This window comes from Moschus berezovskii, chromosome 2, assembly GCF_049115385.1.
Source record: "Moschus berezovskii isolate FMDL1 chromosome 2, NW_MosBer_1.0, whole genome shotgun sequence".
NCBI lineage: Eukaryota > Metazoa > Chordata > Mammalia > Artiodactyla > Moschidae > Moschus > Moschus berezovskii.
In genome coordinates this window covers 41271497-41297679 of record NC_142461.1, presented here as the reverse complement: position 1 = coordinate 41297679, position 26183 = coordinate 41271497, and the positions used below count along the sequence as shown (strand labels likewise).

General features: G+C 41.8%; 1 protein-coding gene across 1 annotated transcript in view; it reads left to right on the top strand.

Moving 5' to 3' along the window:
- CPO (carboxypeptidase O) overlaps positions 1-21525 on the top strand; it is a 30642-nt gene extending 9117 nt beyond the window's left edge. The window contains exons 2-9 of the mRNA XM_055398074.2: positions 2263-2362; positions 4311-4412; positions 8539-8643; positions 9894-10004; positions 11523-11613; positions 14047-14249; positions 20393-20477; positions 21263-21525. Of these exons, the coding sequence (XP_055254049.2) occupies positions 2263-2362; positions 4311-4412; positions 8539-8643; positions 9894-10004; positions 11523-11613; positions 14047-14249; positions 20393-20477; positions 21263-21525 (1060 nt within the window). The remainder of the gene's footprint in view (positions 1-2262; positions 2363-4310; positions 4413-8538; positions 8644-9893; positions 10005-11522; positions 11614-14046; positions 14250-20392; positions 20478-21262) is intronic.
- Positions 21526-26183: the final 4658 nt, after the last annotated feature.

Below are 26183 nucleotides of genomic sequence, written 5' to 3'. Positions count from 1 at the left end.
AGATAAATTTGGGAATAGTGATAATTTTTTAAATACATCACCAAAGACATGAACCATGATGTAAATAATTGATAGCCTATACTTTATTAAAATTAAAAACTTCTTCAAAAGATAATGTCAAGAGAAGGAAAAGACAAGCCACAAAGTGAGAGAAAATATTTGCAAAAGACATATCTGATAAAGCATAGTTATCTAAAACATACAAAGAACTCTTTGTTAACAATAACAAAGAGACAACCTGATTTTAAAAATGGACAAAGGATCTGAATGGACACACCTTACCAAAGAAGATACACAGGTGGCCAATAAACATAGGAAACATTGCTGGAGAGAATGCGAAATGGCACAGTCAGTTCAGTCACTCTGGAAGACCATTTGGTAGTTTCTTACAAAATTAAACATACTCTTGCCATATGATCTAGCAAACATGCTCCGTGGTATGATCCAAATGAATTGAAGACTTACGTCCACAAAACACTGCACACAGCTGTATATGGCAGCTTTACTCATAACTTTCAAAACTTGGAAGCCACCAAGATATCCTTCAGTGGGTGAATGGATAAATAAACTGTGGTAATATAGACAGTAGAACATCAGATAGTGCTAAAAACCTGCCTGCCAAGGGAGGAGACATAAGAGACCTGGGTTCGATCCTGGGTTGGGACGATCCCTTGGAGGAGGGCACAGCAACCCACTCCAGTATTCTTGCCTAGAGAATCCCCATGGACAGAGGAGCCTGGAGGCTACAGTCCATAGGGTTGCTCAGAGTTGGACATGACTGAAGTGACTTAGCATGCACAAAAAGAAATGAACTGTCAAGCCCTAAAAAGACATAGAAGAAAGTTAAATACATATTACTAAGTGAAGGAAACCATTCTGAAAAGGCCACATGCTGTATGATTCCAACTACATGACATTCTATAAAAGGCAAAACTAAAACTGAAAAGATCAGTGGTTGCCAGGGGTTAGGTGGGAGGGAAAGATGCATAGGCAGATCAGAGAAGATTTCTAGGGCAGTGAAGCTGTTCTGTATGATACTATTAATATAATAGTGGATACAAGTCCAAATTCATAGAATGTACAACAGCAAGAGTCAACCGTCATGTAACCTATGGACTTTGGGAAATAATGATGTGTCTATGTAGGTTTATTATAACAAATAGACTGCTCTGGTGTGGGATGTTAGTAATGGGGGAGGTTGTGTGTGTCGGAGGGGGCAGGGAACAGTAAATATATAGGAACTCTCAGTATTTTTCATCCAATTTTGCTGTGAACCTAAAACTCCTCTAAAAAACAAAGCTTGTACTGCATTAAGATTCTTACAACTGTATACAGTATTGTGGTTAACACTTTTCACTCGGGCTGTCAGAGTTTAAGTCCTAATAATACTTTCCCTGTGACTCAATTTCTTCATCTCTGAAATGGGGGTAATAAGAATACTTTGGGGCTTCCCTGGTGGCTCAATGATAAACAATCTACCTGCAAATGCAAGAGACACGGTTTGATCTCTGGTCTGGGAAGATTCTGTGTGCTGTGGAGCAACTAAGCGCGTGTGCCACAACTATTGAGCCTAGGCTTTAGAACCTGGGAGCTGCAACAAGAGAAGCTGCTGCAATGAGAAACACCAGCACAGCAACTAGAATGTAGCCCCTGCTCACAGCAACTAGAGAAAGCCCACTTGTAGCAACACAAAGACCCAGGGCAGCCAAAAATAAATAAATAAAATTATTTTCTTAAAAAGAGAACACTTTATCTCAGGACTTAACCAGTGGTCCAGTGGCTAGGACTTCACCTTCCAGTTCAGGAAACGTGGGTTTTATCCCTAGTTTGGGAGCAAAGGTTCCATATGCCTCAGGATGTGGCACACACACAAAAAATACCTGATCTTAGAGTTTTCCAGAAAAGTGAGAGATTTAAATTGATTAATCTAATGAATGTCTCACAGTAAGTTTTAGTTCAATAAATCTTAGTTATTCTTTCTTTTACAAATTTAAAAAGTGTTCTTATCTACAATATCTTGCTGAATTATCCCAGCCTCCCTGAAAAGTGGGAATGGCTGTCCCCAACCTGCAGATGAAGAAACTGTAGCTCAGAGGGGCTCAGTGGTACCCATGGTCTCACAGTTTGTAAGCTGCAGAGGTGAAACTTGAGGACTGACTTCTGTCCTCAAGGTGCTGTGCATGTTGGTTTCCACTACTTTTATCATCAACCTTCCAACCCTCATGATATCCTGGTTTCACTGCTGCTTTTTTGTCTTTGCAGATCCCTCACACAACAGAGACAAGAAGTTGTGGATAAAGTAGTGAATCCATGGAGGATCCTGGAGACATATTCTTATAACAGATACCACCCCATGGAGGAGGTGAGCACAGACACATGGTGGGGGGCTTGGTGGTGGTTACAACTGCTTTGCAGTAGGCAAGGGATAGTTCACTTTTAATATCTTCTCAAAATGAGAAGCTGAGATTTGTCTGTGCACTGAGGTCAGGGGATTCACAAACATCATCCTGTGACCATCACCATTACAGATACAAATCTAGTGGTAGAAATAAAAAGGCAAATCAACAACCAAAAGAAAAAAAAAAAGGAAAAGAATGCCCCAATCAGTTTTTCTAGTGTAAACATGGATCAAAATTAAATGTTACTCTTGTTCATCAAGTCTTTTAGCTGCTTTAAGTAGGGCAGGATCAGTGTGTATATGGATGTAAAACACGGGTGGAGAAGCCTTCTGATTGAATCCTGTTTAGCTGAAAGGGTGGTATTTCCAGTAGCATACAAGAAACACAGGCAACAGCTCTCAAAAGAAATATTTGTATTGCTATGAAGATATGTGTAGTGGTTTCTGAAACTGGATACAGTAAAAAGTATATATGCATTTATGCAGTGTGTGTATGTGATATTATATAACACTTCTTTTGAAGTATAAACTTCTAAAAATAGAACTACTGGGTTAAACAATCATTTGCATTTTTTATTTAAATGCCCAAATTGCCCTCCAGCCAGGCCTTGCCACTTATTTCCTCAGTCTTGGGGAATATATTAATATTTTCCAGATTTTTTTTCAAAGAGTACAAGAAAGAATTTACACTTTCTTCTATAACATTCACCCCAAAATACTAAAGTCTCATAGGTTTTTTTTTTTTTAACAAGATCCAGTAAGATCCATGAGAAGTGTACGTGCAGGTATCAGAGATGAGATATACTTGACTTGGCTACTTGCTCTGTGACCTTGTCCAAGACATTTAATCTCTTTGTTCCTTATACGTGAAAAAGGAATAGCAGTACTTCTCCTGCAGTTTGGTTGTGAGAGTAAATGAAATAGGCTATACTTTTACTGATGAAGCAATAAATAAAATGATAGCTACAACTGTGATGTGCTATTTATATCTCTCCCAGGACTCAGGGCACCTGCATCTGATCCACTCTCATCACAGAAAAGCATGTAGTACCCATGTGATGAATTGTTAATCTCTTCCCTCACTTAAGTATTATTACTGTTATAATAATGCATTTTATCCATAGATATTCCATGCTAAGATGAAATTCAATTGAGACACAGCAATTCGTCTCAGAATTGAGACAAAATTGAGACAAAGTCAATTGAGACACAGAAATTCAAATAGAATTTGTTATGCCAAATTAATTATTATCATTTACCATAATTCTTATCATTCAGATAATTCTGCTATACAGAAATTGAATGTGGAGGGTATCATATGCTGAGAACTGTCCTAATATGTCTTATCTTGGTTAATTGCTTATTTCATTCTCCCTTAAAGGACCCTTAAAGGACTTTATTTCATTCTCTCCTTAAAGTTATTAACTTGGTCTTGATTTAGAAATTTCACTATTCTGTGAAGGGGCATACCCAGACTCTTCTCCAATTTTGGATCCATAGACATTAACAAAGGATATTTTGGGGATTCAAAGAAGATCCCACAAAATAAGCTTATCCTGAAATTTCTGGCATGATTGAGTGCCACAGCAAAGTCCAGAAGTCTGGTGGCTATTTGAGAATTGTGTGATTGGATAATGTTTTGGAAATGTTACTCTGCATTGTTGAACTTGATCATTCTCAGTCATTTATTTGTGAAGTTCAACAGGGTGTCCTAGCCTGGGTGGTGGAGTAGATCTTTAAAGAATATGGGAGAAGGGATAGTTATAATTCATTGGTTTAGTCTTTCATTTGTGTGCTAATGAACAGCCAAGAGTTGAGAGTTCAGTATCTTGATGAAAGAAACAATTATCTTAATTAGAGGCAAGCAAAGGATCTTCTAATTGATAACCTCAATCCTCCCTGGCTGCTTCAGATCTACCAGTGGATGAATGAGATAAGGGAGAAGTACACAGAAGTGGTGACACAGCATTTCCTAGGAATGACCTATGAGAGCCGGCCCATGTATTATTTGAAGGTGAGTGAGAAGGCTGAGAGTTACAGCCTTATCCAAGGATATTTGCTTACTATTCAGCGGCTAGTCAGAAGTACGGACAAGGTTAAAGAGACAGGACAGAGAGATGCTGACTTTTCCACCCTAAACTGGGCTTTTAAAATTAACAACTTGTAAATGCTTACATATTAATCATCTGGGTGGAATTATGTTCAGAAGTAAAGAGAACTTGGAATGGTTGGGTGACACCATGGGCCTGCCTGCTCAGTCGCTCAGTCATGTCCAACTCTTGGCAGCCCCATGGACTGTAGCCCATTGGGCCCCTCCATCCATGGGATTTCAGGCAAGAATACTGGAGTGGGTTGCCATTTCCTTCTCTAGGGGATGCTCCTGACCTAGCAATCAAACCTGCATTTCTTCAGACTCCTTCATTGGCACTAAGATTCTTTACCACAGTTCAGTTCAGTTCAGTTGCTCAGTCATGTCCGACTCTCCGCGACCCCATGAATCACAGCACGCCAGGCCTCCCTGTCCATCACCAACTCCCAGAGTTCACTCAAACTCATGTCCATAGAGTTGGTGATGCCATCCAGCCATCTCATTCTCTGTCGTCCCCTTCTCCTCCTGCCCCCAATCCTTCCCAGCATCAGAGTCTTTTCCAGTGAGTCAGCTTATCGCATGAGGTGGCCAAAGTATTGGAGTTTCAGCGTTAGCATCAGTCCTTCCAATGAACACCCAGGATTGATCTCCTTTAGAATGGACTGGTTGGATCTCCTTGCAGAACTACCTACCTAAGGCCCAGAAGTAAGAACTTACTCCTTAGTTTTCTTCCTGCTGGGCCTCCCTTGTCCCTGCTAAAACTGAGGAACTTAGAATTACAGATGGTGGCTGAAAAGGACTTAAGACGTTCTGGCTGAGAGATTTCCAGACTGTGTTCTGTGAAGGCCTGTATGCCTCCAGTGCTGGGGGGAGGTGGGGGCAGGAAGGATGGTCTACATAAAGGTGAAATCCCCAGTTCACTTTTCATGCTTTTGAGTTTTTACAAAATTGTTTTTTTAACACATTCAGTTCAGTTCACTTCAGTCACTCAGTCGTATCCGACTTTTTGTGACCCCATGGACTGCAGCGTGCCAGGCCTCCTTGTTCATCACCAACTCCCGGAGTTTACTCATACTCATGTCCATTGAGTCGGTGATGCCATCCAACCATCTCATCCTCTGTCGTCCCCTTCTCCTACAGCCTTCAATCTTTCCCAGCATCAGGGTCTTTTCAAATGAGTCAGTTCTTCGCATCAGGTGGCCAAAGTATTGGAGTTTCAGCTTCAACATCAGTCCTTCCAATGAATATTCAGGACTGATTTCCTTTAGGATGGACTGGTTGGATCTCCTTGCAGTCCAAGGAACTCTCAAGAGTCTTCTCCAGCACCACAGTTCAAAAGCATCAGTTCTTCAGCGCTCAGCTTTCTTTAACACATTATTTTCCATAAAAATATTTGAACATTATGGACAGCCTTTATTTTTGGTTCCCTCATTTTCTGAGGGAACAAAAAACCCAGAGAAGTAAAGTGACTTGTGCAAAGTCACAAAATCAGATCATAGCATAGCCAGAGGAATAAGCCAGTCCAAAAGTTCTCTGCCCCTTTTTCATATGACATAATGAAAGTTTTTGAGGCTGATTAACCACTTTTCCATAGACTCTCAGGTTCGGACCAATGATTTTTCAATCCTGATTGCTTAATACTGATGCCTGGGTCACATTCACGGAGATTCTGAGCTAATTGTTCCAGGATGGGTCCCAGGCACCCCTTGAAAGCTCCCTAGATGATCCTAAGGTACAGGCAGGGTTGACGACTGCTGCACCTAATCAGTGGGTTTTCAAAGGGTGGCCCTGGACCAGCAGCTTCAACATTACCTGGGAACTTGTTAGAAATGCACATGCTTGGGCCTAACTGGAGATCTGCTGAATCAGAAACTCTGCGGTTGGGCTCAGCAATCTGTACTTTAACAAGCCATCCCCAAGGTCATTTTGATGCACACTCAAGTTTCAGAGGGCTTCTCTGGTGGCTCAGATGGTAAAGAATCCACCTGCAATGTGGGAGACCTGGGTTCAATCCCTGAATTTGGACGACCCCCTGGAGAAGGCATAGCAACCCATTCCAGTATTCTTGCCTGGAGAATCCCCATGGACAAAGGAACCTGGTAGGCTATGGTCCATGAGGTCACAAAGAATTGGACATGACCGCGCAACTAAGCACACACATGCACAAGTTTCAGGACCACAGTGCATTTCTAACAAGTTCCCAGCTGGTGCTGATATTACTGGCCCAAGACTGTTCTTCAAGAACCACCACCAAAGCAGTTTGGCATTAAAAACTAGCATTATTTGTTTGCTGTCCTCTTACTACTTACTATAGACATGTTATTTTGCAAAGCACATCCTCAAATTTTAATTACCCACAGTTACAAAAAAGCCTATTGACCTCAAAACAGAATTTACCCAGGAGTTGACTGCTATGTTAAACGTGGGCCACCTACCTACCTGACTTTCAATAGGCTGTCAAGCTGAGCTGAGTCAGTCAAGAAGACATCTAAACATCCTTTGCACAGGGCATCTTTTAAAAAAGAGAATTGGCATGTAATAAGGCGACAATGGCAAGCCACTCCAGTACTCTTGCCTAGAAAATCCCATGGATGGAGGAGCCTGGTAGGCTGCAGTCCATGGGGTCGCTACGAGTCAGACATGACTGAGCGACTTCACTTTCACTTTTCACTTTCATGCATTGGAGAAGGAAATGGCAACCCACTCCAGTGTTCTTGCCTGGAGAATCCCGGGGACAGGGGAACCTGGTGGGCTTCCGTCTGTGGGGTCACACAGAGTCGGACACGACTGAAGTGACTTAGCAGCAGCAGCAAGGCGACAATAAAGATAAACTTATGGTTATATATATATATATATATATTCATAAAAGAGGGAATTATAAGACAGAATTTAAGGTAAAAGGTAGATTAGGAGCTTTGAAAATGGGTGAGGCTAAAAGGAAAATTTCCTTGAATATGATGAGTTCAAGCCACATATTTCAAAATTTGTAACTTTCTCATAGATACAGAGGGAGAACCTTCATCAGTCCAACTCCCAAGAGCTTTCAATGAACAAGAGTCCAGGACATTTACAAAACAGAAACAGATGTGACTGTTACAAACATGGGCATGTTCACAGCTTCTCCACCAAAGAGAATCTGTAATTTCTAGGTTAATCCATAATTGCCCCGAAAGAGGAGGGAATCTCTATTGCTTGAGTGAGGCTGACCTGATAGACAAGAATGACAAGTGGGAAGAGGAGAAAGAAGACTGGGTCAGCTGGGACTGGAGGAGTCGCTAAAGAAAGAGGAAATTAATGAATTTAATGAGTATTGCAGGAAATTGTGTATTTGGATACTTTCACAGTTTTCAAGAAGTTTAAATGTAGTGCATGTGTGCATGTTAAGTCACTTTAGTTGTGTCTGACTCTTTGCGACTCTATGAACTATAGCCCGCCAGGCTCTTCTGTCCATGTGATTTTCTAGGCAGAAATACTGGAGCAGGTTGCCAGTTCCTTCTCCAGGGTATCTTCCCAAGCCAGAAATTGATACGGCATTTCTTATGTCTCCTGCATTGGCTGGGGAGTTCTTTACTGCTGAGCCATAGGGGAAACCCTTAAATGTAGACTGGGATTCAATTTTACTTCTTTTGATTTTTGTATGTTACTACTTGTGTACTTTTTTACTCTGAGTGAACTCTATGTGGGAAGGCTTTATAAGGTTTATAGAGACTTAGCGTCACAGTTTGTGGCTTGGAAGTTTAAAGTTAGGGAATAATTTAAGGTATAGGGGAGACCAGGCTTTGTGTGGGGGATACGGGGGAGTCAGTAAGTTGTCCTAAGAACAACTTAGGTGACCAAGTTACCTTGGTTAGGTAACCAAAAGAGAGCAAGTATAACCATAGGAGGGTCATATTGGTGGGTGTCTTTATCAGCAGCCTTGCCTCATCCTTGAAACCACAGAATGGAGGAGACAGGTGCCCTGAAGGGAATTAAAAAAAAATCTAATAACTTTTCACAGTGGCTTGCAATCATAAGCAATTGTTTGATAATGGAACACAAATGTCCCCTCCAGATCAGCCAACCATCCAATAACCCCAAAAAGATTATCTGGATGGACTGTGGAATTCATGCCAGGGAATGGATTGCCCCTGCTTTCTGCCAGTGGTTTGTGAAAGAAGTAAGTGTTTTTAACTTTCTCACAATGGCTAGTTGTGCTTAGTCGCTCAGTCGTGTCTGACTCTTTGCAACCCCATGGACTGTAGCCTGCCAGGCTCCTCTGTCCGTGGGGATTCTCCAGGCAAGAATACTAGAGTGGGTTGCCATGCCCTCCTCTAGGGGATCTTCCCAACCCAGGGACTGAACCCAGGTTTCCACATTGCAGGCGGATTCTTTACTGTCTGAGCCACCAGGTGGTTAACCACCCTGCAAAACACCCATCCCATCTCGGCTATTTGGGGAGCATGTGTCGGCAAGGCAGCTCTCCTCTGAGCTGCTCCTTCACCTCAAAGTGAATGGAATTCATAAGTAGGCTCACTGAAAACTGAGTTAGATGTTCTGTTGTCTATCTAGTGCACCCAAAATCATTTTTATTGGAAGGTAAACAAATCTAAATGGAGAAGAAAATACATCTTGGGAGTCAGAGATGAGTTTGAATCCCAGAGTCACCTCTTTCCGGTTCAGTTCAGTTCAGTCGCTCAGTCGTGACCGACTCTTTGCGACCCCATGAATCACAGCACGCCAGGCCTCCCTGTCCATCACCAACTCCCAGAGTTCATTCAGACTCATGTCCGTCGAGTCGGTGATGCTATCCAGCCATTTCTTTCCAGTAGTCTGGTGCACAGTCTCTAACACCAGGACCCCTAGTTTTTCACCTGCAAAAAGTGTATGAAACAACTGCTTCAGTGCCTGCGGTGTGGAGTAAGAGATCAACACATAGAAACCATCAATACCTTGCACCGTGAATTCTCACGTATTACCTATACCCCTCCTTAGAAAATAAGACTTTGAAATTAATATAAGATACTTTGTGTCAAGCCTCTTCAGAAGCCCAAACAGGATGACATCCACAAGGAGTAGTTCTCCAAGTGTGGTTCCTAGACCCATAGCATCAACATAACTGGGAACTTGTTCAAAATGCAAATTCTCAGTTTCCACCTCACTACCTCATACCTAGTGAATTGGGGCTGGGGGTGGAGATAGGGGTGTGTAGCCAGGTGGGCCGTACGTTAACAAGCCAGCCTCCAGGTGATTCTGATGCATGCAGAGGTTTCAGAAAGACCACAACGATGAACAGGACAATTGAGGCAGGATTGATGGGCAAAGGCCAGTGCACACTCACCTCCTACAATTAAGCAGAAATTGTTAGAAAATTGACAGAAAAGACCTCTTCTCAGGATCATTCCAAACATCTTTCTATTAAACGTCCAGATTCTACAGAACTATAAAGACAACTCAAGGATAAGAAGGCTCCTTAAAAACCTGGACTTCTATGTGCTTCCGGTTCTTAACATAGATGGTTACATCTACACTTGGACGACTGTGAGTACATTGAGTTTGGTCCTGGGATGGGTTCACGAACTAGATCTTGATTCAGGTTCATTTTCTGACTTCAGTCACTGCAACTATAAAAATGTTTTGTGGTCATTTAAAGGAAGAAGCCTCATTTGGGATTAAAATCCACATTTTTAAGTCAACAATCTAAGTTTAGGATTGAGGAGGATGAAGGCCTTTTTTGAACATTTTGTTTGTTTGTTTTTGACATATTCCCAGTTTTTCAGCCAGAGTTAATGTTTCTTCAACTCCGTCTCCTTAAAATTTGTGGATTGCCTGTCACCTGATAAGGATTATATTGGTATAAAATTCCTATACTACCATGTATCCTTAAATCAGTTCTTGAAACATGAGTGGCACAAATAATCTATAAATTCTAACCCAACCTTTATTTTTCCATGGTGGTCATGCATATGGAGTTGGGGGCAGGGGAACATCTCATAAAATTATCTTTTTTTTAAATTGGCTGCTGCTGCTACTAAGTCGCTTCAGTCGTGTCCGACTCTTCACGACCCCATGGATTGCATCCCACCAGGCTCCTCCATCCATGGGATTTTCCAGGAAAGAGTACTGGAGTGGGGTGCCATTGCCTTCTCCGAAATTGGCTGCATCGGGTCTTTGTTGCCTTGTGCAGGCTTTCTGTAGTTGCAATAAGCTTGGGGTACTCTTCGTTGCTGTGTGTGGACTTCTCACTGCAGCGGCCTCTTCTGTTGCTGAGCACAGACTCAAGGGTGCACAGGCTTAGTTGCTCTGTGGCACGTGGGGGTCTTCCTGACCAGGGACTGAACCCTGCATCGACAAGCGGATTCATATCCGCTACACCACCAGGGAAATCCAAGATTTTTATTTAATAGACAACTTCCTCTTTAAAAATGTTTCTAAAGCATACCGCTCCAGAAGTCAGAGCCCCTGTTTCTAGGGAGTATTTATTCCTCCCACTTCTTCTGGCTCCCCCAGACTTTCAAGGGACCCCTTTCTCTGTAACGGCCCCTCTGGCCCAGTATGAATCAAGCCCTTCCCTCCCGGCTTGTCTGGTGAAACATGTCGTTATCCCTATCTCTACTCATCAGTTGTGTGCTTCCAGAAATGTGCACAAGCCATCTCTGGTGCACCTGGAAGAGCCTTTTTCCATCTGCCAAGCCATTTCTCTTTCATTCCTTATCACTTGGACCTAAAAAAAATGACTCTCTGAAGCTTTTCCTGGTTAAGCAGATCACATCCACCAGGCAGTATTAATCTGCCCATGAGGGAGAGGCCAAATTACCCATCCAAAGTGATGGTTTACACACGTGTGCACTTAGGGTTGTACAGATGTTCCTGTTATTGGAGGTTACTAACCCATCTTGGGGACTAAAATTTAAATGCACTAGCTTGATAATATTGAGGCAGGTTCTTCTAGACAATCCTAGGAACTATTTTTCATGTTCGAGGACCACCCATCATCATTAACAGTGTGATTTATGAGACCTTAGAATGACAACATCCCTGTTTGTTTCCCTGTTACAGGACCGGCTTTGGAGGAAGTCCCGTTCACCTCATAATAATGGCACGTGTTTTGGAACAGATCTCAATCGAAACTTTGATGCATCCTGGTGTAGTAAGTACATGCTTACTAAGTACATCATTAGTAAGTAGATGAATAGCAAAAAGCAAATAAATGGAGCAGAGAAGCCAGGAAAGAGGTGCATTACTAGAGTTAGTGCTATTTATATATGCAACTTTTGAAATAACCATCTAATTTTGTATAGCTTTCTGGACTTCCTGGTCAGTGTTACTCTGTCTAAAGAGATGATATTACCTGTGCAATAAGAACAGCAACACTCATATGCAGGACTCTTTTCAAGTGAGATTGCCTATAAAATGGCAACGATGACTTTGATCAGTGTGAATATGTTTGAAACCCATCACTTTGTTTTAAAATATATTGTTCAGTCACTAAGTCATGTCTGACTCTTTGTGACCCCGTGGACAGCAGCATGCCAGGCTTCCATGACCTTCACTATCTCCCAGAGTTTGTTCAAACACATGTCCATTGAGTCAATGATGCCATCCAACCATCTCATCCTTTGTTGCCCCCTTCCCCTCCTGCCCTCAGTCTTTCCTAGCATCAGAGTCTTTTCCAATGAGTCAGCTCTTCACATCTGGTGGCCAAAGTATTGAGCTTCAGCTTCAGCATCAGTCCTTCCAATGAATATTCAGGATTTGTTTCCTTTAGGATTGACTGGTTTGATCTCCTTGCTGTCCAAGGAACTCTCAAGAGTCTTCTCCAGCACCACAGTTTGAATGCATCATTTCTTTGGTGCTCAGCTCTCTTTATGGTCCAACTCTCACATCTGTACATGACTATTGGAAAAACCACAGCTTTGACTATATGGAACTTTGCTGACAAAGTGATGTCTCTGCTTTTTAATACGCTGTCTAGGTTTGTCATACCTTTTCTTCCCAGGAACAAGTGTCTTTTAATTTCATGGCTGCACTCAGCAGCCACAGTGATTTTGAAGCCCAAGAAAATAGTCTGTCCCTGTTCCCAGTGTTCCCCCATCTATTTGCCATGAAGTGATGGGGCCGGATGCCATGATCTTAGTTTTTTGAATGTTGAGTTTTAAGCCAGCTTTTTCACTCTTCTTTTTCACCTTCATCAAGAATCTCTTTATGAATTGTTATAAAGAAAAGTCAGAGAATTATCCTTGCAGATATTTTTTACAACATGAGGGCAGAACAAGACAAACATTTTCTTCTCATCAAGGCATTTTCATGTTCCTAAATCTCAACAGACTCAATAGATTGGAAGCAAATAGAAATAAGGATGGATAAGAGCAGTCTGGTTAAAAACCAGATGACAAAGGTTCAGATTTGGTGGCTGTGTGTGTGATCTTGGAAAAATTGCTCTCTCGGCTTTAGTTTTCTCTTTTTTTTTTTCAACATAATACCATCTTATCAGGAGGTTGCCGTGGGGATTCAATGAGATGTATCAACTTGAAAAATATTCACAACCTAAAAGTTGAGAATTATGTTTTATTCGGTGAGAATTTTTAGGACTTCAAGCCTGCGAGACAGTGTATGAAGTGACCTTGAGAGAACTGCTCTGAGCGGGTGAGGGGAAAAGCCAGGTTTATGTAGAGTTTCGCAATAAAGAGCAGGTGGTCTGAAGGTCAAAATATTATTGTTAATGAAAGAAAACCAGATATACCAAGATAAGGAATTTAACCCTTTCTATGTATCAGAAGATGCAAGAGTCTGGACTCCCTGAAATCATTCCTTTGATATGCACCTTGACTGTCTGGGGCCGGTATTGTCTGTTTTTCACCTCCTGAACTTCCCTGGGACTCACTGCAGAGGGTGACTGCATTTTGATGGCTGCTAGATGGCAAGTATTCTTCTCCTTCCTGAGTTCCCTCAAGGCTCAGCTCACATTGGAGGGCTTCAGTTGGTGATGACTGTGATATCCTTGTTTATTGATATGGAAGGAAATATCCCATTTCTCAGATGTCTCACAGGAGGGGCTGAGCACAGTGCCCAGTATGGAAAAGGTGCTCTGTTGATGGTCCTTATTATTACTGGTGAGGACAACTGACTGAAAATAACTGTTTTTCTATCCTTGCAAAATAGCTCTAGAGAGACTCATACCAGTAAAACAGCAAGACAGACACTTAGGACAATGAGACTATGACAGAGGCTGACCCTGGAACCCAAGAACTGGTTCTCAAGCATTTGTTTCAGGGTTCACCAAAAATTTAAGTGCAAGATTGCTTAAAATGATTTTCCTTTTTGCATCTTCTTTCCCCAGCCACATAAGCAGGGAGTTTGTTTCTAAATCTGAACATCAGCCCTCCTGCCTTTCTATGCTCTTCCTTAAATGACTTATTTAACCAGGACAAACTTAGACAAGCAAAGGCAAGCCTTGATTCCACTCACAGATGCCCTGAGTAAGAGTGATTCCTCGCAACCCACGCCCCCATCTCAACCCCCACCCAGGTCAGTGCTAAACGGAGACCATGATGCCTTCCTTGGGGTTTCCTGTATATTTCAGGTATCGGTGCATCTCACAACTGTGAAAGTTTAACATTTTGTGGAACGGGACCCATGTCTGAACCAGAGACAAAAGCTGTTTCCAGCTTTATCGAGAGCAAGAAGGAGAACATTGCCTGCTTCCTGACCATGCACTCTTACGGGCAGCTCATTCTCGTGCCTTATGGCTACACCAAAAATAAATCAAATAACCACGAAGAACTGGTAAGCCCATACACCGTGCCGGAACCCTGAGAAGCCTCAGTAGGACTCTGCCTTCCCTTACCCCCTCGTTTCCTTTAATAGGATTTTGGCTCCAGCCTTGCTTTTGTTCCCTCTGCTTTTCCTTATTTTCTTTCTCCTGCTTTTCTCACCTTGCCAGACGCCTGCTGGGAAGGCTTCAGGTTAAATGCTGCTTTACCTACATTAATTAACTACCTGTTTCGAAAAGTGTCAAGTTGGGAGACATCTTAGGTATTCGTGTATAATATAAATGAGATGATTATGTTAATAATCTGTAGGAATGTGCTTTCATTTCTGTAAATTCTCTTGAAGCTCAGTTCAGCAATTATAGCTTCTGAACCGTGCTTTAAAGAACTTGCCAGCTGTTAGTGGAATATGGCATATCTAAAATAACATGGCTAAATAATCTCTGCTCTCTTCTCTGCTCAACACAAAGCTTTATTTCCTCCTGAACTCTGCTTCTAGTTTTTGCCTAGGAATATTTGTAAGGGGAAGTGCCAGTGGAATTCAAGCTGGGGCAGGGAAATTCTGCTTTGTCTTATCTGGAGTCCTTTTCTGAAGCTCTGTTTACCCAAGCCCTGGTGGGCAGAATTGCTGGAAAGTTCTGGGCTCTTGCCCTTTTGTGAACCTGAGAACAATAGACATAAGTCAAAGAAAGGGTCAATTTAGAATTGTTGTATTATTTGTTATCTTTTCCTAAAATTTATTGTTTCAACTTTTAATTGTGGTAGAATAGATATAACATAAAATTTACTATCTTAACCATTTTTAGGTGGACAGGTCAGTAGTTTCATATATTCACATTATTGTGCAACCAATCTTCAAAACTTTCACCTTGCATCATCAAATATCTCTACCTGTCAGACAACAACTCTGGATCCACCTTGTCTCTGGCAACCACCATTCTCCTCTCTGCCTCCTGAGTTTGACTACTCTAGGTAGCTCATATAAGTGGAATCTTACAGCATCTGTCCTTTTGGTGACCGGATTATTTCACTTAGCATAATATCTTCAAGTTTCATACACGTTGTACCATGTGTCAGAAGTTCCTTTTTTCAAGGCTGAATAATACTCCATTGTATGTATATACCACATTTTCTTTACCCATTCATTAATCAATGGGCAATTAAATTGTTTCTATCTTTTACCTATTGCAAATAATGCAGCTATGAACACAAGTGTACAAATATCTCCTTGAGACCCTGCTTTCAATTCAGAATCTGCCTGCAATGCAGGAGACACAGGAGATGCAGTTTCAATCCCTGGATCAGGAAGATCCCCTGGAGGAGAAAATGGCAACCTGCTCTAGTATTCTTGCCTGGAAAACTCCATGGACAGAGGAGCCTGGCAGGCTACAATCCATGGGGTCTCAAAGAGTCATACATGACTGAGCACATGGCACATCCAGAAGTAGAACTGCTGAATCACGTTGTAATTCTGTCTTCAACTTTTTGAGGAACCATCATTTCCAGAGCAAGTACACCATTTTCCATTCCCTCCAATAGTGAATAAGAGTTCCAATTTCTCCACATTCATACAACACTTGTTATTTTCTGTATACCCTTTAAAAATATTTTTTAAACAAGTTTCTCATTATCAACAAATGCTGGGCTGGATGGGGGCCTGGCTTGCTTTGTTCTTAAGATTACAGAAGGCTGGTGGCCCATTGGCTGTCATTCCTCTTATCTCTCTCCCCCTGGAACATCACTTATAAAACACATGTCTGGGCACTAAAAGAAAAACCACTCTAGATCTTTGCTGAGGGGAATACCTCCTCCAGTAGTCAAAAATATCCAACAGTACCCCAGTGTCTTTCCACAATTGTTTGGAAATTTGTACTACCGGATTATTTTGGGCATTTGTACTACCGGATTATTTTGTACAAGGTAGAAATAACATTTACCTAGAACTTTAAAAATTACAAGGAGATTTTATGGCCCTTATCTGATCCTCACGACAATATAGTAAGCTCACTTTAGAGATGCAGAAATTAAGACCTTGAGTTAATAGTATTTCTGAAATCCCTGTAGACGGTAAATGGTGGAGTCTGGGTTGGAGCTCACGTCTTCAGATTCCAAGCGTCACATTCACCAGGCCACCAGACACTGCCTCTCCTCTCCACTGAAGAAGGGTTTGCAACTTCTGGAAGCTGTCATTGACTTTGATGCCTGGGCCACCGTGTCCTATATTCTCCTCACTCTGTGCCCCAGAAGTTCTACTTCTTCAGTAATGTACAGAAACAGGGATTTCAGTCAAGAAGCCCAGACCCCTCCTTACCTCCCAGTTCCTGTGATATTTGCATTGTTGTTGTTCAGGCGCTGACTCTTTGCGACCCCATGCACGATGCCAGGCTTCCCTGTCCTTCACTGTCTCCCAGAGTTTGCTCAAACTCATGTCCATTGAGTCAATGATACTATCCAACCATCTCACCATGGGTGTTTGACTTCTTCTTAAAGGATTCTATGACAAATACAAATGAACCACCACAGACAGGCCATTATAGATCTTTGATGGGACAGGTCTTCTATCAGCAAAAAAAAAAAAAAGAGGCTCATATATCCTAGTATTTTTCTAGGTAATTTCATTCCTTTTATTGGTCCAGGAAAACAGATACTACATCGCCATGTTGCAAGGTTTGCATTCAAAGATCATAGGGTCTTGGACTACTGATGGCTGTCTCCTTAGAACCCTCTGACCACAGATGGGTACTGACTTTACCACTAATGGAAGATGGAACTCTAAGATGAGAATTACGGGCAATCCTTAATACTCTATGTAGAGATTGGAAAATTGAATTGACAAAGATTGCTTCAATTCTGTGTCTCTTAGAGTATCAGGTGTTGAAAAGTTAGCATAACATTCATCACTAAGACTTCTCCATAAAAAGACTGAAAATGTTGCCACCATGTGTCAAACTCACTGAAGCTAGTTAGCAGTGTTTTTAGGTTCTCAGTGGTAAGCTTTGATAGAGCACACAAAGACAGAATCACACCAACTGTTCCAGGAGTTTTCCATTTCTGGTATATTTACAACCACCAGAGACTAGTAATTAATCTCTATGTATTTACAAAAAGAAAAATTTGTATAAATCATGATAAATATTATACTGCGTGATAGACAACTTGGCAATCACTACCTAGGGGAAATAGAACTATATATAGCCTCATTCGAAACTTCTCTGGAAATTAGAATAGCTATAAGAAGTCTAATGTTTCAAATGCTGACATTCTTTCCATTTGAACTCTTTCCATATCAACCCCTGTATCCCATTCCAAGCTCCATCCTCCCACACAGATGCCAGGGCCTTAATCAATCTTGTTGAGTGCTTGCCTGTGAATATATGCCTATAGGAAACTCTCTGGGCCCAGGAAAGAAGTTATTAAGCATGCATGAGGTCTTTAACAATGTAAATTACACACTACTGGCAAAGAGATTTTTTATTATTTTGACTAGAAGGAAACTTTAGGCTGAGAAGAAGGACAGCAGAGGAATTGGCTCTCTATGGCCTTGCAGTATAATGTTGAAAGGAGGCAGAAGAATAATCAGGAGGTCGACCCCTAGAGATAGGGAAATCTAGGGAAATCATTTCATGTTTTCAGAAAGGACCAAACTCATAAGCTAAGTATCACAGCTGTGTGCTTCTCATAGATGTTATATTTCCTATTCCTATCTACTTATCCATTGTAATTCCTGGTGTAATCATTTAAAAAAAATCACAAGTTCTTTTGTCAATAAAGAAAAGGAAACTGGAAAGACTCTTTCCCACCCAATAGGCAGGATTTAAGGAGAGGGAACTATATAAAATTAAGTTTGGCCATGAGAAGAAAGAATCTTGGTCTGGAGTGAGTTGCAAGAAATAAAAAATGAGTGCAAGAACCCATCTGAATAGAAAATGTAGCCTGGAGCTGCCTCATGAAAACCAAATAATGGTTAAGACCCCACATGGACAAGTTAACAGAGTTTAATTCAAAGAAACACAGAAACACATGGGAATTAAGAATAATTAAAAGCAATTCATATCTCTACCAGAGACTCCCAAAGAACTACAAAAAGGAGTGAGCTGCTAAATTTTAGCAACTCTTTCTCCAGGGTGCGTGTTTTAATTTCACTCACACACAGCAGCTACCCTGAATCCTTCCTTTCTCTCTACTCTTCTTTCTGATTTCCTTAATGGAATTTTTCTCTCCAGAAATCCCCTCCCTGACTCTCTTCTCCTTCTTATAATTTCCTCTTCATTCTGCAGACAGCTCTCATACCCCTTTCCAGAGGCTTCTCTGGTGGCTCAGTGGTAAAGAACCTGCCTGCCCGATGAAGGAGACAAGTATCCAATCCCTGGGTCAGGAAGATCCCCTGGAGAAGGAAATGGCAATCCACTCCAGTATTCTTGCCTGGGAAATCCCATGGACAGAGGAGCCTGGCGGGTCACAAAGAGTCACACATGATTTAGCGATTGAACAACAAAAAGAGCAACTTCTTTCCAGTGTAAGTGATTAAAACCAGATTTATTCCTTGCATTTATTTAACCCTTCCTACCCATCATTTCAGTTCTGGAGACAGGAACAGGAACTAGGGCAGATGTAGAATCTTTCAGGAAGAGAGAGAGAATGTAAAATTCAGTAGTGAGTGGAGAGGAGGCAAAAAGGTTGCAAATATATTCAGTTTAAAGTTCTGAGTCCTGCCACTGTTGCATGGAACCCTACCACCACTTATTACCTCTCCTGCTTTTCCTTTTGAATGTCACTGTGCCTAAATCCACTCTACCCAAACACCACACTGTCATACGTTAGGATTCAGTGGGACAGTACAGGAGTAGGAAAAAAAAGACAGAATCTAAAACAAGATCTGTCAGTGGTCAAGGGAAGAAGTGTGGGAGCTGATGCTCCTAAAAGTGTAGTCCGGCTGTCCTAAGGGGTGAAGGAATGGGCGATCCAGGCAGGTGGTGGCCAAGGGGATTTTCATGGTGTCTTGTGTATAACCCAAGGGGAAGTAGTGGGGTAAGTCATCAGGTGGCTAAATCTAGGGTGGGGAATACTTAGACTGTCAGTAGGGTATGAAAGGAGATTTATTGCATGGTCAATAAACATAGTCAATACACTTGTTTCTGATCTTAGGAAAGGGTCTTCAGAGAGCAAGGCTGAGACCATAGACATCATCTAGTTCTGAAGGGTTTCCAATGCAGTCAGGTGACATGGTGATAGGTACAGAGAAGGGTGTCATTTCCTGTTCTGAAAATCTATGAGCTTGTGAAAAAGAAATATCGAATACCTTTAAAGAAAAATAAGAGGGAAGCAATAAGAGGAATATGAAGAAAGGGCTATGTAAGAAAAAAAAAAGTGGGGAGAGATAATCTAGTCACAGTGCTCAAGAAAGACCTACAGAGAACTTGGCATTTGAGAAGGTTTTGAGGTGGTGTCGAATTTCAACAGAGATAAGAAGTGAGACATCCCAGGTAGAGGGCATATCTTGAGAAAAGGCAGAGAGGCTGAGGAACATGGGGCACACCTGGGGAACGGTGGGAGAACTGGAGTTTGACTATATTCTAGGGTAGGATCAAGAGAATATGATGCTGGAAAGGTGGGTTAGGTCCTTATTGCAGAAAATCTGAAATACTACACTGAGCAGTGTACCCTAACACAATGGGCAACCAAGAGTCAGTGAGGGTTTTCAATAGGATCATGATCACAGTCCTGCTCTACAAAGGTTCACCCTGAAGTCAGGGAGATCAGCTGGGATTAAGGATTGGTGAGAGGAAGGAAAACTTATTAGAAGATGATAACTGTCCATTTCAGAGTTAATAAAACTGAAATAAAGTGATGTTAGAAGTGCAACTTGGTCATTATTTGAGAGAAGAATCAAAGATGATTGTCAGAATTTACATATTGGAGTGCATGATAAGACAAGATGATGAAAATCAAAGCAGTCTTTTTAGTGGAGGAGATGATGAAACTGGATTTGAGTATGTTGAGTCTGAAGTATCAGCGGATGACCCAGGTATAGGTGTTCAGTGGGAAGTTAGAGAGATGGTCTGGAACTCAGAGGATGGATTTGGACAAAATAGCACACCCTCTGGATTGTTAGATTTATATTTAACACCAGATATCTGTCTCTGCATTTCCCACCTACAGATCCAAGTTGGACAGAAGGCAGCAAATGCACTGAAAGCAAAGCATGGAACCAATTATAGAGTTGGATCGAGTGCAGATATTTTATGTAAGTATCTTTTTTTTTTTGCCTCTTCAATAGTATCTAAGGCACAAAAGAAGTCAGTGGACTTTGGAGTGGGTGGGGTGGACAGGATAAAAGCGTTCCATGGATCAACAGGAAGTTGTACAAATCAAAATGATCAAGGATAAAAGGCAGTCTGTACAAATCCAGAATTGTGTTCTCTAGGGATAAGGTGCAAGCTAACTAAAAGTCAAAATTAATATACTGGCTCAGACCAGTACTCCTTCTGGCTTCTAGCCATGAGAAGGTACAGGAGTTAACAGGAAAGACCGTTTCCAGTGACCCTTGCTCAGTTGATTTAGTTCCCAGAGGACTATCAGGCTAAGAAATAAAAAGAGGTGGGGTCTGGAGTTTTTTTAAAAAAAGAATTTAGTTGAAAGAACAGTGTATTGCTTCCCAATCCCCAGCTACTACCCCCTCCAAGCACTGAAGAACCAACAAGATGGTATTTTTCCTATAGGTCATTTTGTTTCTGTCCTTGATATGTCAGTTGATTCTTACTGTCCAATATCAGATTATCTTGTCTTTGATTCAGCTGAGAAATTTTAACCAAACCTCTGTTATGTGCCAGACATAATGCCAGGTATTGTGGGGATGGTAGGTGGAGACAGAAGCCGAAAATATCAAAGAGAGGAAGAAGTCAGCTGTTCATGGATCCTAATATGAAAGAGTTGATTTTGCTAGGCTGAACCTTTAGTCCCTTAAACAGCTATAGAAATCTATCTTTTCCCAGGGTAACTTCTAACTCTGCCTCCATGTTTTATTTGTAGATGCTACATCAGGATCCTCAAGAGACTGGGCTCGGGACATTGGGATCCCCTTTTCATACACATTTGAACTGAGGGACAATGGTACCTATGGATTTGTCCTGCCAGAAACTCAGATTCAGGCCACCTGTGAGGAAACCATGGAGGCTGTGCTTTCAGTCCTGGATGATGTATATGAGAAATACTGGTACACAAACAGTGCCGGAAAGGCAAAATCTACTGCTCTGGTGCTGAGCTTGCTGATGTCCTTCATGTCTCTTCTCTAAGTGCATCCTACCCGGGCCTGCTCAGCCCCAATGACATGGATATGGCTGCCCAAAAGGTGTTTTTGCAACTATGGAGAAATCATTTAACTAGAAATACTTTCAATAAAAATGAATCATCTTTGTATTTTCATGTTTGTTCTGCTGTAATTAATTTTTATTACTCTAAAAGAGTATAATATTAGTTGCTGGTACAGTAATGCTACAAGTGAAAGTCACTCAGTCGGGTCCAACCCTTTGCAACCCCATGGACTATATAGTCCATGGAATTCTCCAGGCCAGAATACTGGAGTGGGCAGCCTTTCCCTTCTCCAGGGGATCTTCCCAACCCAGGGATCAAACCCAGGTCTCCTACATTGCAGGCAGATTCTTTACCAGGTACCACTCAACAATTCAGTGGCTCACACATCTATAGGTCATCTAGGAAGTTCTGATCTTGCCTGTGCTCACAGAAACTGATCTGTGGTCAGTTTCAAGGCAGCTGCCTCAGGGTCTAGAAAGTTTTTCCCCATCTAAATTCTTTAAAAATTTTGCTTGTGGCTTTGATCCAAGTTTACTCTTAATTTTGTGTAACTGTGTTAGTAGCAGCAGTGAGAAGATAAGGTTATATGATTTCTCTATCGCTGTTGCTTTAGGGTTTTACTTATATATTTAATATTTTACTTATTCAAAAAAAATTTTTTGAGAATCTACGAGGTACATTTTGCTAGGCTCTGGGTATACAATGGTGAATAAAGTAGACATGATCACTGTTCTCATAGAATTTCTGTTCCAATGGGTGAGATTGACTGGAATGGACAGTGTTGCTTACCAGGCAAATCTCCTTTCTGGAGAGCCATTATAATCAAGAACACAAATATATAAACTAACCATAGCAGCTTGTAACAGGGCTAGGAAAGAAATAAAAAGTAAGTAGAGAGGTAAGTAAGGGCCAGATTGTATGTTTCCAGGTACACAGCCATTTAATGATGCCATCTTGTCCATGACACTTTACATGCTCTTCAGGTAGCACCTATGACTGTCATTTCCTATGTATTTCTATGTGACACCTTGAAATGATGCTAAGCACTTGTCAGGCTTTGAACAAATGTTGTTGCTGTGACCAACTGACAAGGCATCCTTGGGTGTTCAGTCACCCATTTCTGAATTTCCTTGTTGATCACAGTCACAATACACTTCTTGGTTGTAACCCTTTTATTGCCTTTCTTTGTCCTTCTTCTTTTTTTGTGTTTTGCCAGTGTGTGGCTGATAAGGGTCAGAAAGGAAAATGTCAGGGGCAGTGGGGCTTAATGAATCAGAGAACAGCTATTTACATAAAAATGCCAGCTTCACAATTGTGGCATTGTCGGGGAGCAAATGGTTGGGTTTCATCAATGGTCAGCCTGTGAAGGAAGAAAGCTAGTATGGTCACCAATGCCATATCCTAGAAAAGAGCTGAGGTACTGAGGCTTGAGACTCAGTTTATTAGCTTTCATTCAGCCCATGTTTTAGTTTCTTAGGCTGTCTGTTAACAAGTTGGACTTCTGAGTACTATAGGAGCTACGAAGCTCAATTCATGTCTAAAGATTGAGTCCATGGCCAAATAAAGGAGGTAGGGAATGGATGGAAATGCAAGCTATCAGCTTGCCTGAAACCTCCCACAGGGATCTTTCCAAAAGTTTCAGATATAATTGTAGCTTTCTCAGGGGCTTCACATCTCTCTCAGGGTATGGGAGACCAAGGGCCACACCATGACATGTTTTTTTACTTCTTCTGAAAGTGCTTTACTCTGTATGAAAGGATACTAAAAGCAAAACTAGAACAGTGATGAATGATCACACTGATCTTTCTCAGGAATGTTTTCAACTTTCTGGTCTTAAATGGTAGTAGTTTGGGAAAACTTCACAACTGATGCAACTAATGCAATTTTGAAAGTATCCTGTATTGGAGAAGGAAATGGCAACCCACTCGAGTATTCTTGCCTAGAGAATCCTGTGGGCGGAGGAGCCTGGTGGGCTGCTGTCCATAGGGTCGCACAGTCAAACACGACGGAAGCCAATTAGCATGCATGCATGTGTGCATTGGAGAAGGAAATGGCAACCCACTCTAGTATTCTTGCCTGGAGAATCCCAGGGACAGAGGAGCCTGGTGGGCTGCCGTCTATGGGGTCGCACAGTAAGACACGACTGAAGCGACGTAGCAGCAGCTTCAGCAACAGTAGCAGCAGCTTTGTTGGGTCTGAAATTTTATTTCACCCTACTTTAAAGCTAGGGCTTCCCAGGTGGCTCAGTGGGTAAAGAATCCACCTGCAATGCAGGAGATGTAGGAAAGACACGGGTTCAATCCCTGGGTTAGGAAGATCTGGAGGAAGGCAAGGCGACTCACTCCAGTATTCTTGCTTGGAGAATCCCACAGACAGAAGAGCCTGGCAGACTACAATCCTTAGGGTTTTTAGGGGAAGCACACTGACTGAAACCGCCCACTCTGGCCAGGCACCATAGTAACCATTTGCATGAGTTGTATTACGACAGGAGATCCTGCTAAGGAACACAGAACTAATAAGCCACCACCAACCAGAAGAGTTCCACCGTAAAACCCGAGACTGCAAGCCATGTGACAGAGCAGTTCTCCTGGGTTCCCTTACCCTACTGCTCTCTACCGGGGTGCCCTTTCCCAATAAAATCTCTTGCTTTGTCAGCACATGTGTCTCATCAGACAGTTCATTTCCGAGCGTTAGACAAGAGCCCAGTTTCAGGCCCTGGAAGAAGACCCCCTTCCTGCAACAGGGTCACAAGGAGTCAGACATGACTGATGTGACTGAACACACAAGACACATTTTAAAGCTAGGAAGTTAGCTTGTTGCTGTTTCATGATTTTTAGCAAACATGAAACCCCTGAGTCAGAGACAGGAAGTTATCACATGCAGCACAGGAAACAGCTTGAACATCAGCATATTTACATTTGTTTCCTTTGTTTCCAGGGCTTCCTGGGTGGTACAGTGGTAAAGAATCTGCCTGCCAGTGCAGAAGATGCAGGAGACATGGGTTTGATCCCTGGGTTGGAAAGATCCCCTGGAGAAGGAAATGATAATCCACTCCAGTATTATTGCCTAGAAAATTCCATGGACTGGAGAAACCAGCAGGTTACAGTCCGTGGAGTCACAAAGAGTCAGACAGGACTGAGTGTGCGCACACACCTTACTTCTAAGTTTAAATATTTTGCTTTTTTGTTTACTGTTTCTTTCTTTCCATTACACTTGGTTGATGCTTTTCTCCTTATAACAATTCCTACGAAGGATTGAGATCTTCTTGACCCATAGGTGAATTTAGAGCTTAAAATGATGCAAAATGATACACTCAGATGGTACTCAAGCTTCTAGCACTTTTTTCTACCTCAGTGTCAAAATGAGTTATATTTTTACTTACATTTGGTATGGCCAAGCTCTGTTTCCCTTCCTTTTCTTGTGCAGTTTAGCAATCTTTGGTATATTACTGAAAATACATTCTTCATATTGCCTGGTATTATTCTTATCTTCTGCATATAATTTGAATCTGGTATAATACTATTATGTCACTAAGAGAGACCTACTGCCCAAGAATATAAAATTACAATATTAAATATGAAGGAGTTTTTAAAAATTAAATTAATAATTATTAATTTGATACTATAGGTAGTGATTAGAATCCTTTGTGTGTATTCCTTTGCATAATACTCACAAGAATTCTCAGTTGGGCACTTTTATGGTCACATTGTTCTTTTTTTTTTCCTCTATCAAATGTCCTTGCTTTTATTTAAAAAATTTTTTTTTACATTTATTTATTTATTTGGCTGCCCCAAGTCTTAGTTGCGGCATGCAGAATCTTTGATCTTCATTACAGCATGCAGGGGACTTTTTGTTGGGCGTGCGAACTCTTCGTTGCAACATGTGGTACCTAGTTCCCTGACCAGGAATTGAACCCCAGACCCCTGCATTGGGAGTGCAAAGTCTTAGCCACTGGACCACCAGGGAAGTCCCCAAATGTCTTTATTTTTACAAGGCCACACAGGTCCAAGAAAACACATCTGCATCCTTCATGTGGTCACACTGTTATTAATCATTCTTGATTGATCAAATAATTTCTTGGGATAGGAACTTCCTGGTTCTACCAAGTTAAAAGTGCTGTCTAGTGGCCCAGGCCAGTGCTTCCTCCACATCCTGTCAGGTCCCTTCTCCTGCATCTCTCTCTGTCCTTGATGAGTCTCTGTGACTCTTTATCCAGTGTCTGCCCTTGGGCTACTGCATGTGATTTGCCTGCAGCTCCAGAGAACTTAGATGCATTTGTGAGTTCTACCCACCACCAGAAACTCCCAGCTTCTGCTGGGAATGCGGGGGTCCAATAGTATGAAACCCAGCCCCTTGCAGTGGGTTGGGAAAGACTTCAAAGCATCACTCGCGTCCCAGAGTTCCTGTGGGATACGGTTGAGGTGACTCTCCAAAGCCTTTCTCTGAGATTTCAGCCATGCTTGGCTTCCACCTTTCCTGTCCTGTGTCACTTCCCTTGGTGGTACCTCCTAAACAAGGCTTTTGTACATGAATCCTCACTTCTGGATCTACCTCTAGGGAACCCAACATAAGACAATCTCCTTGGGAATTATTACCAAAACATAATACTTTATTAATTTCCTAAAATGGCTTTTAATAA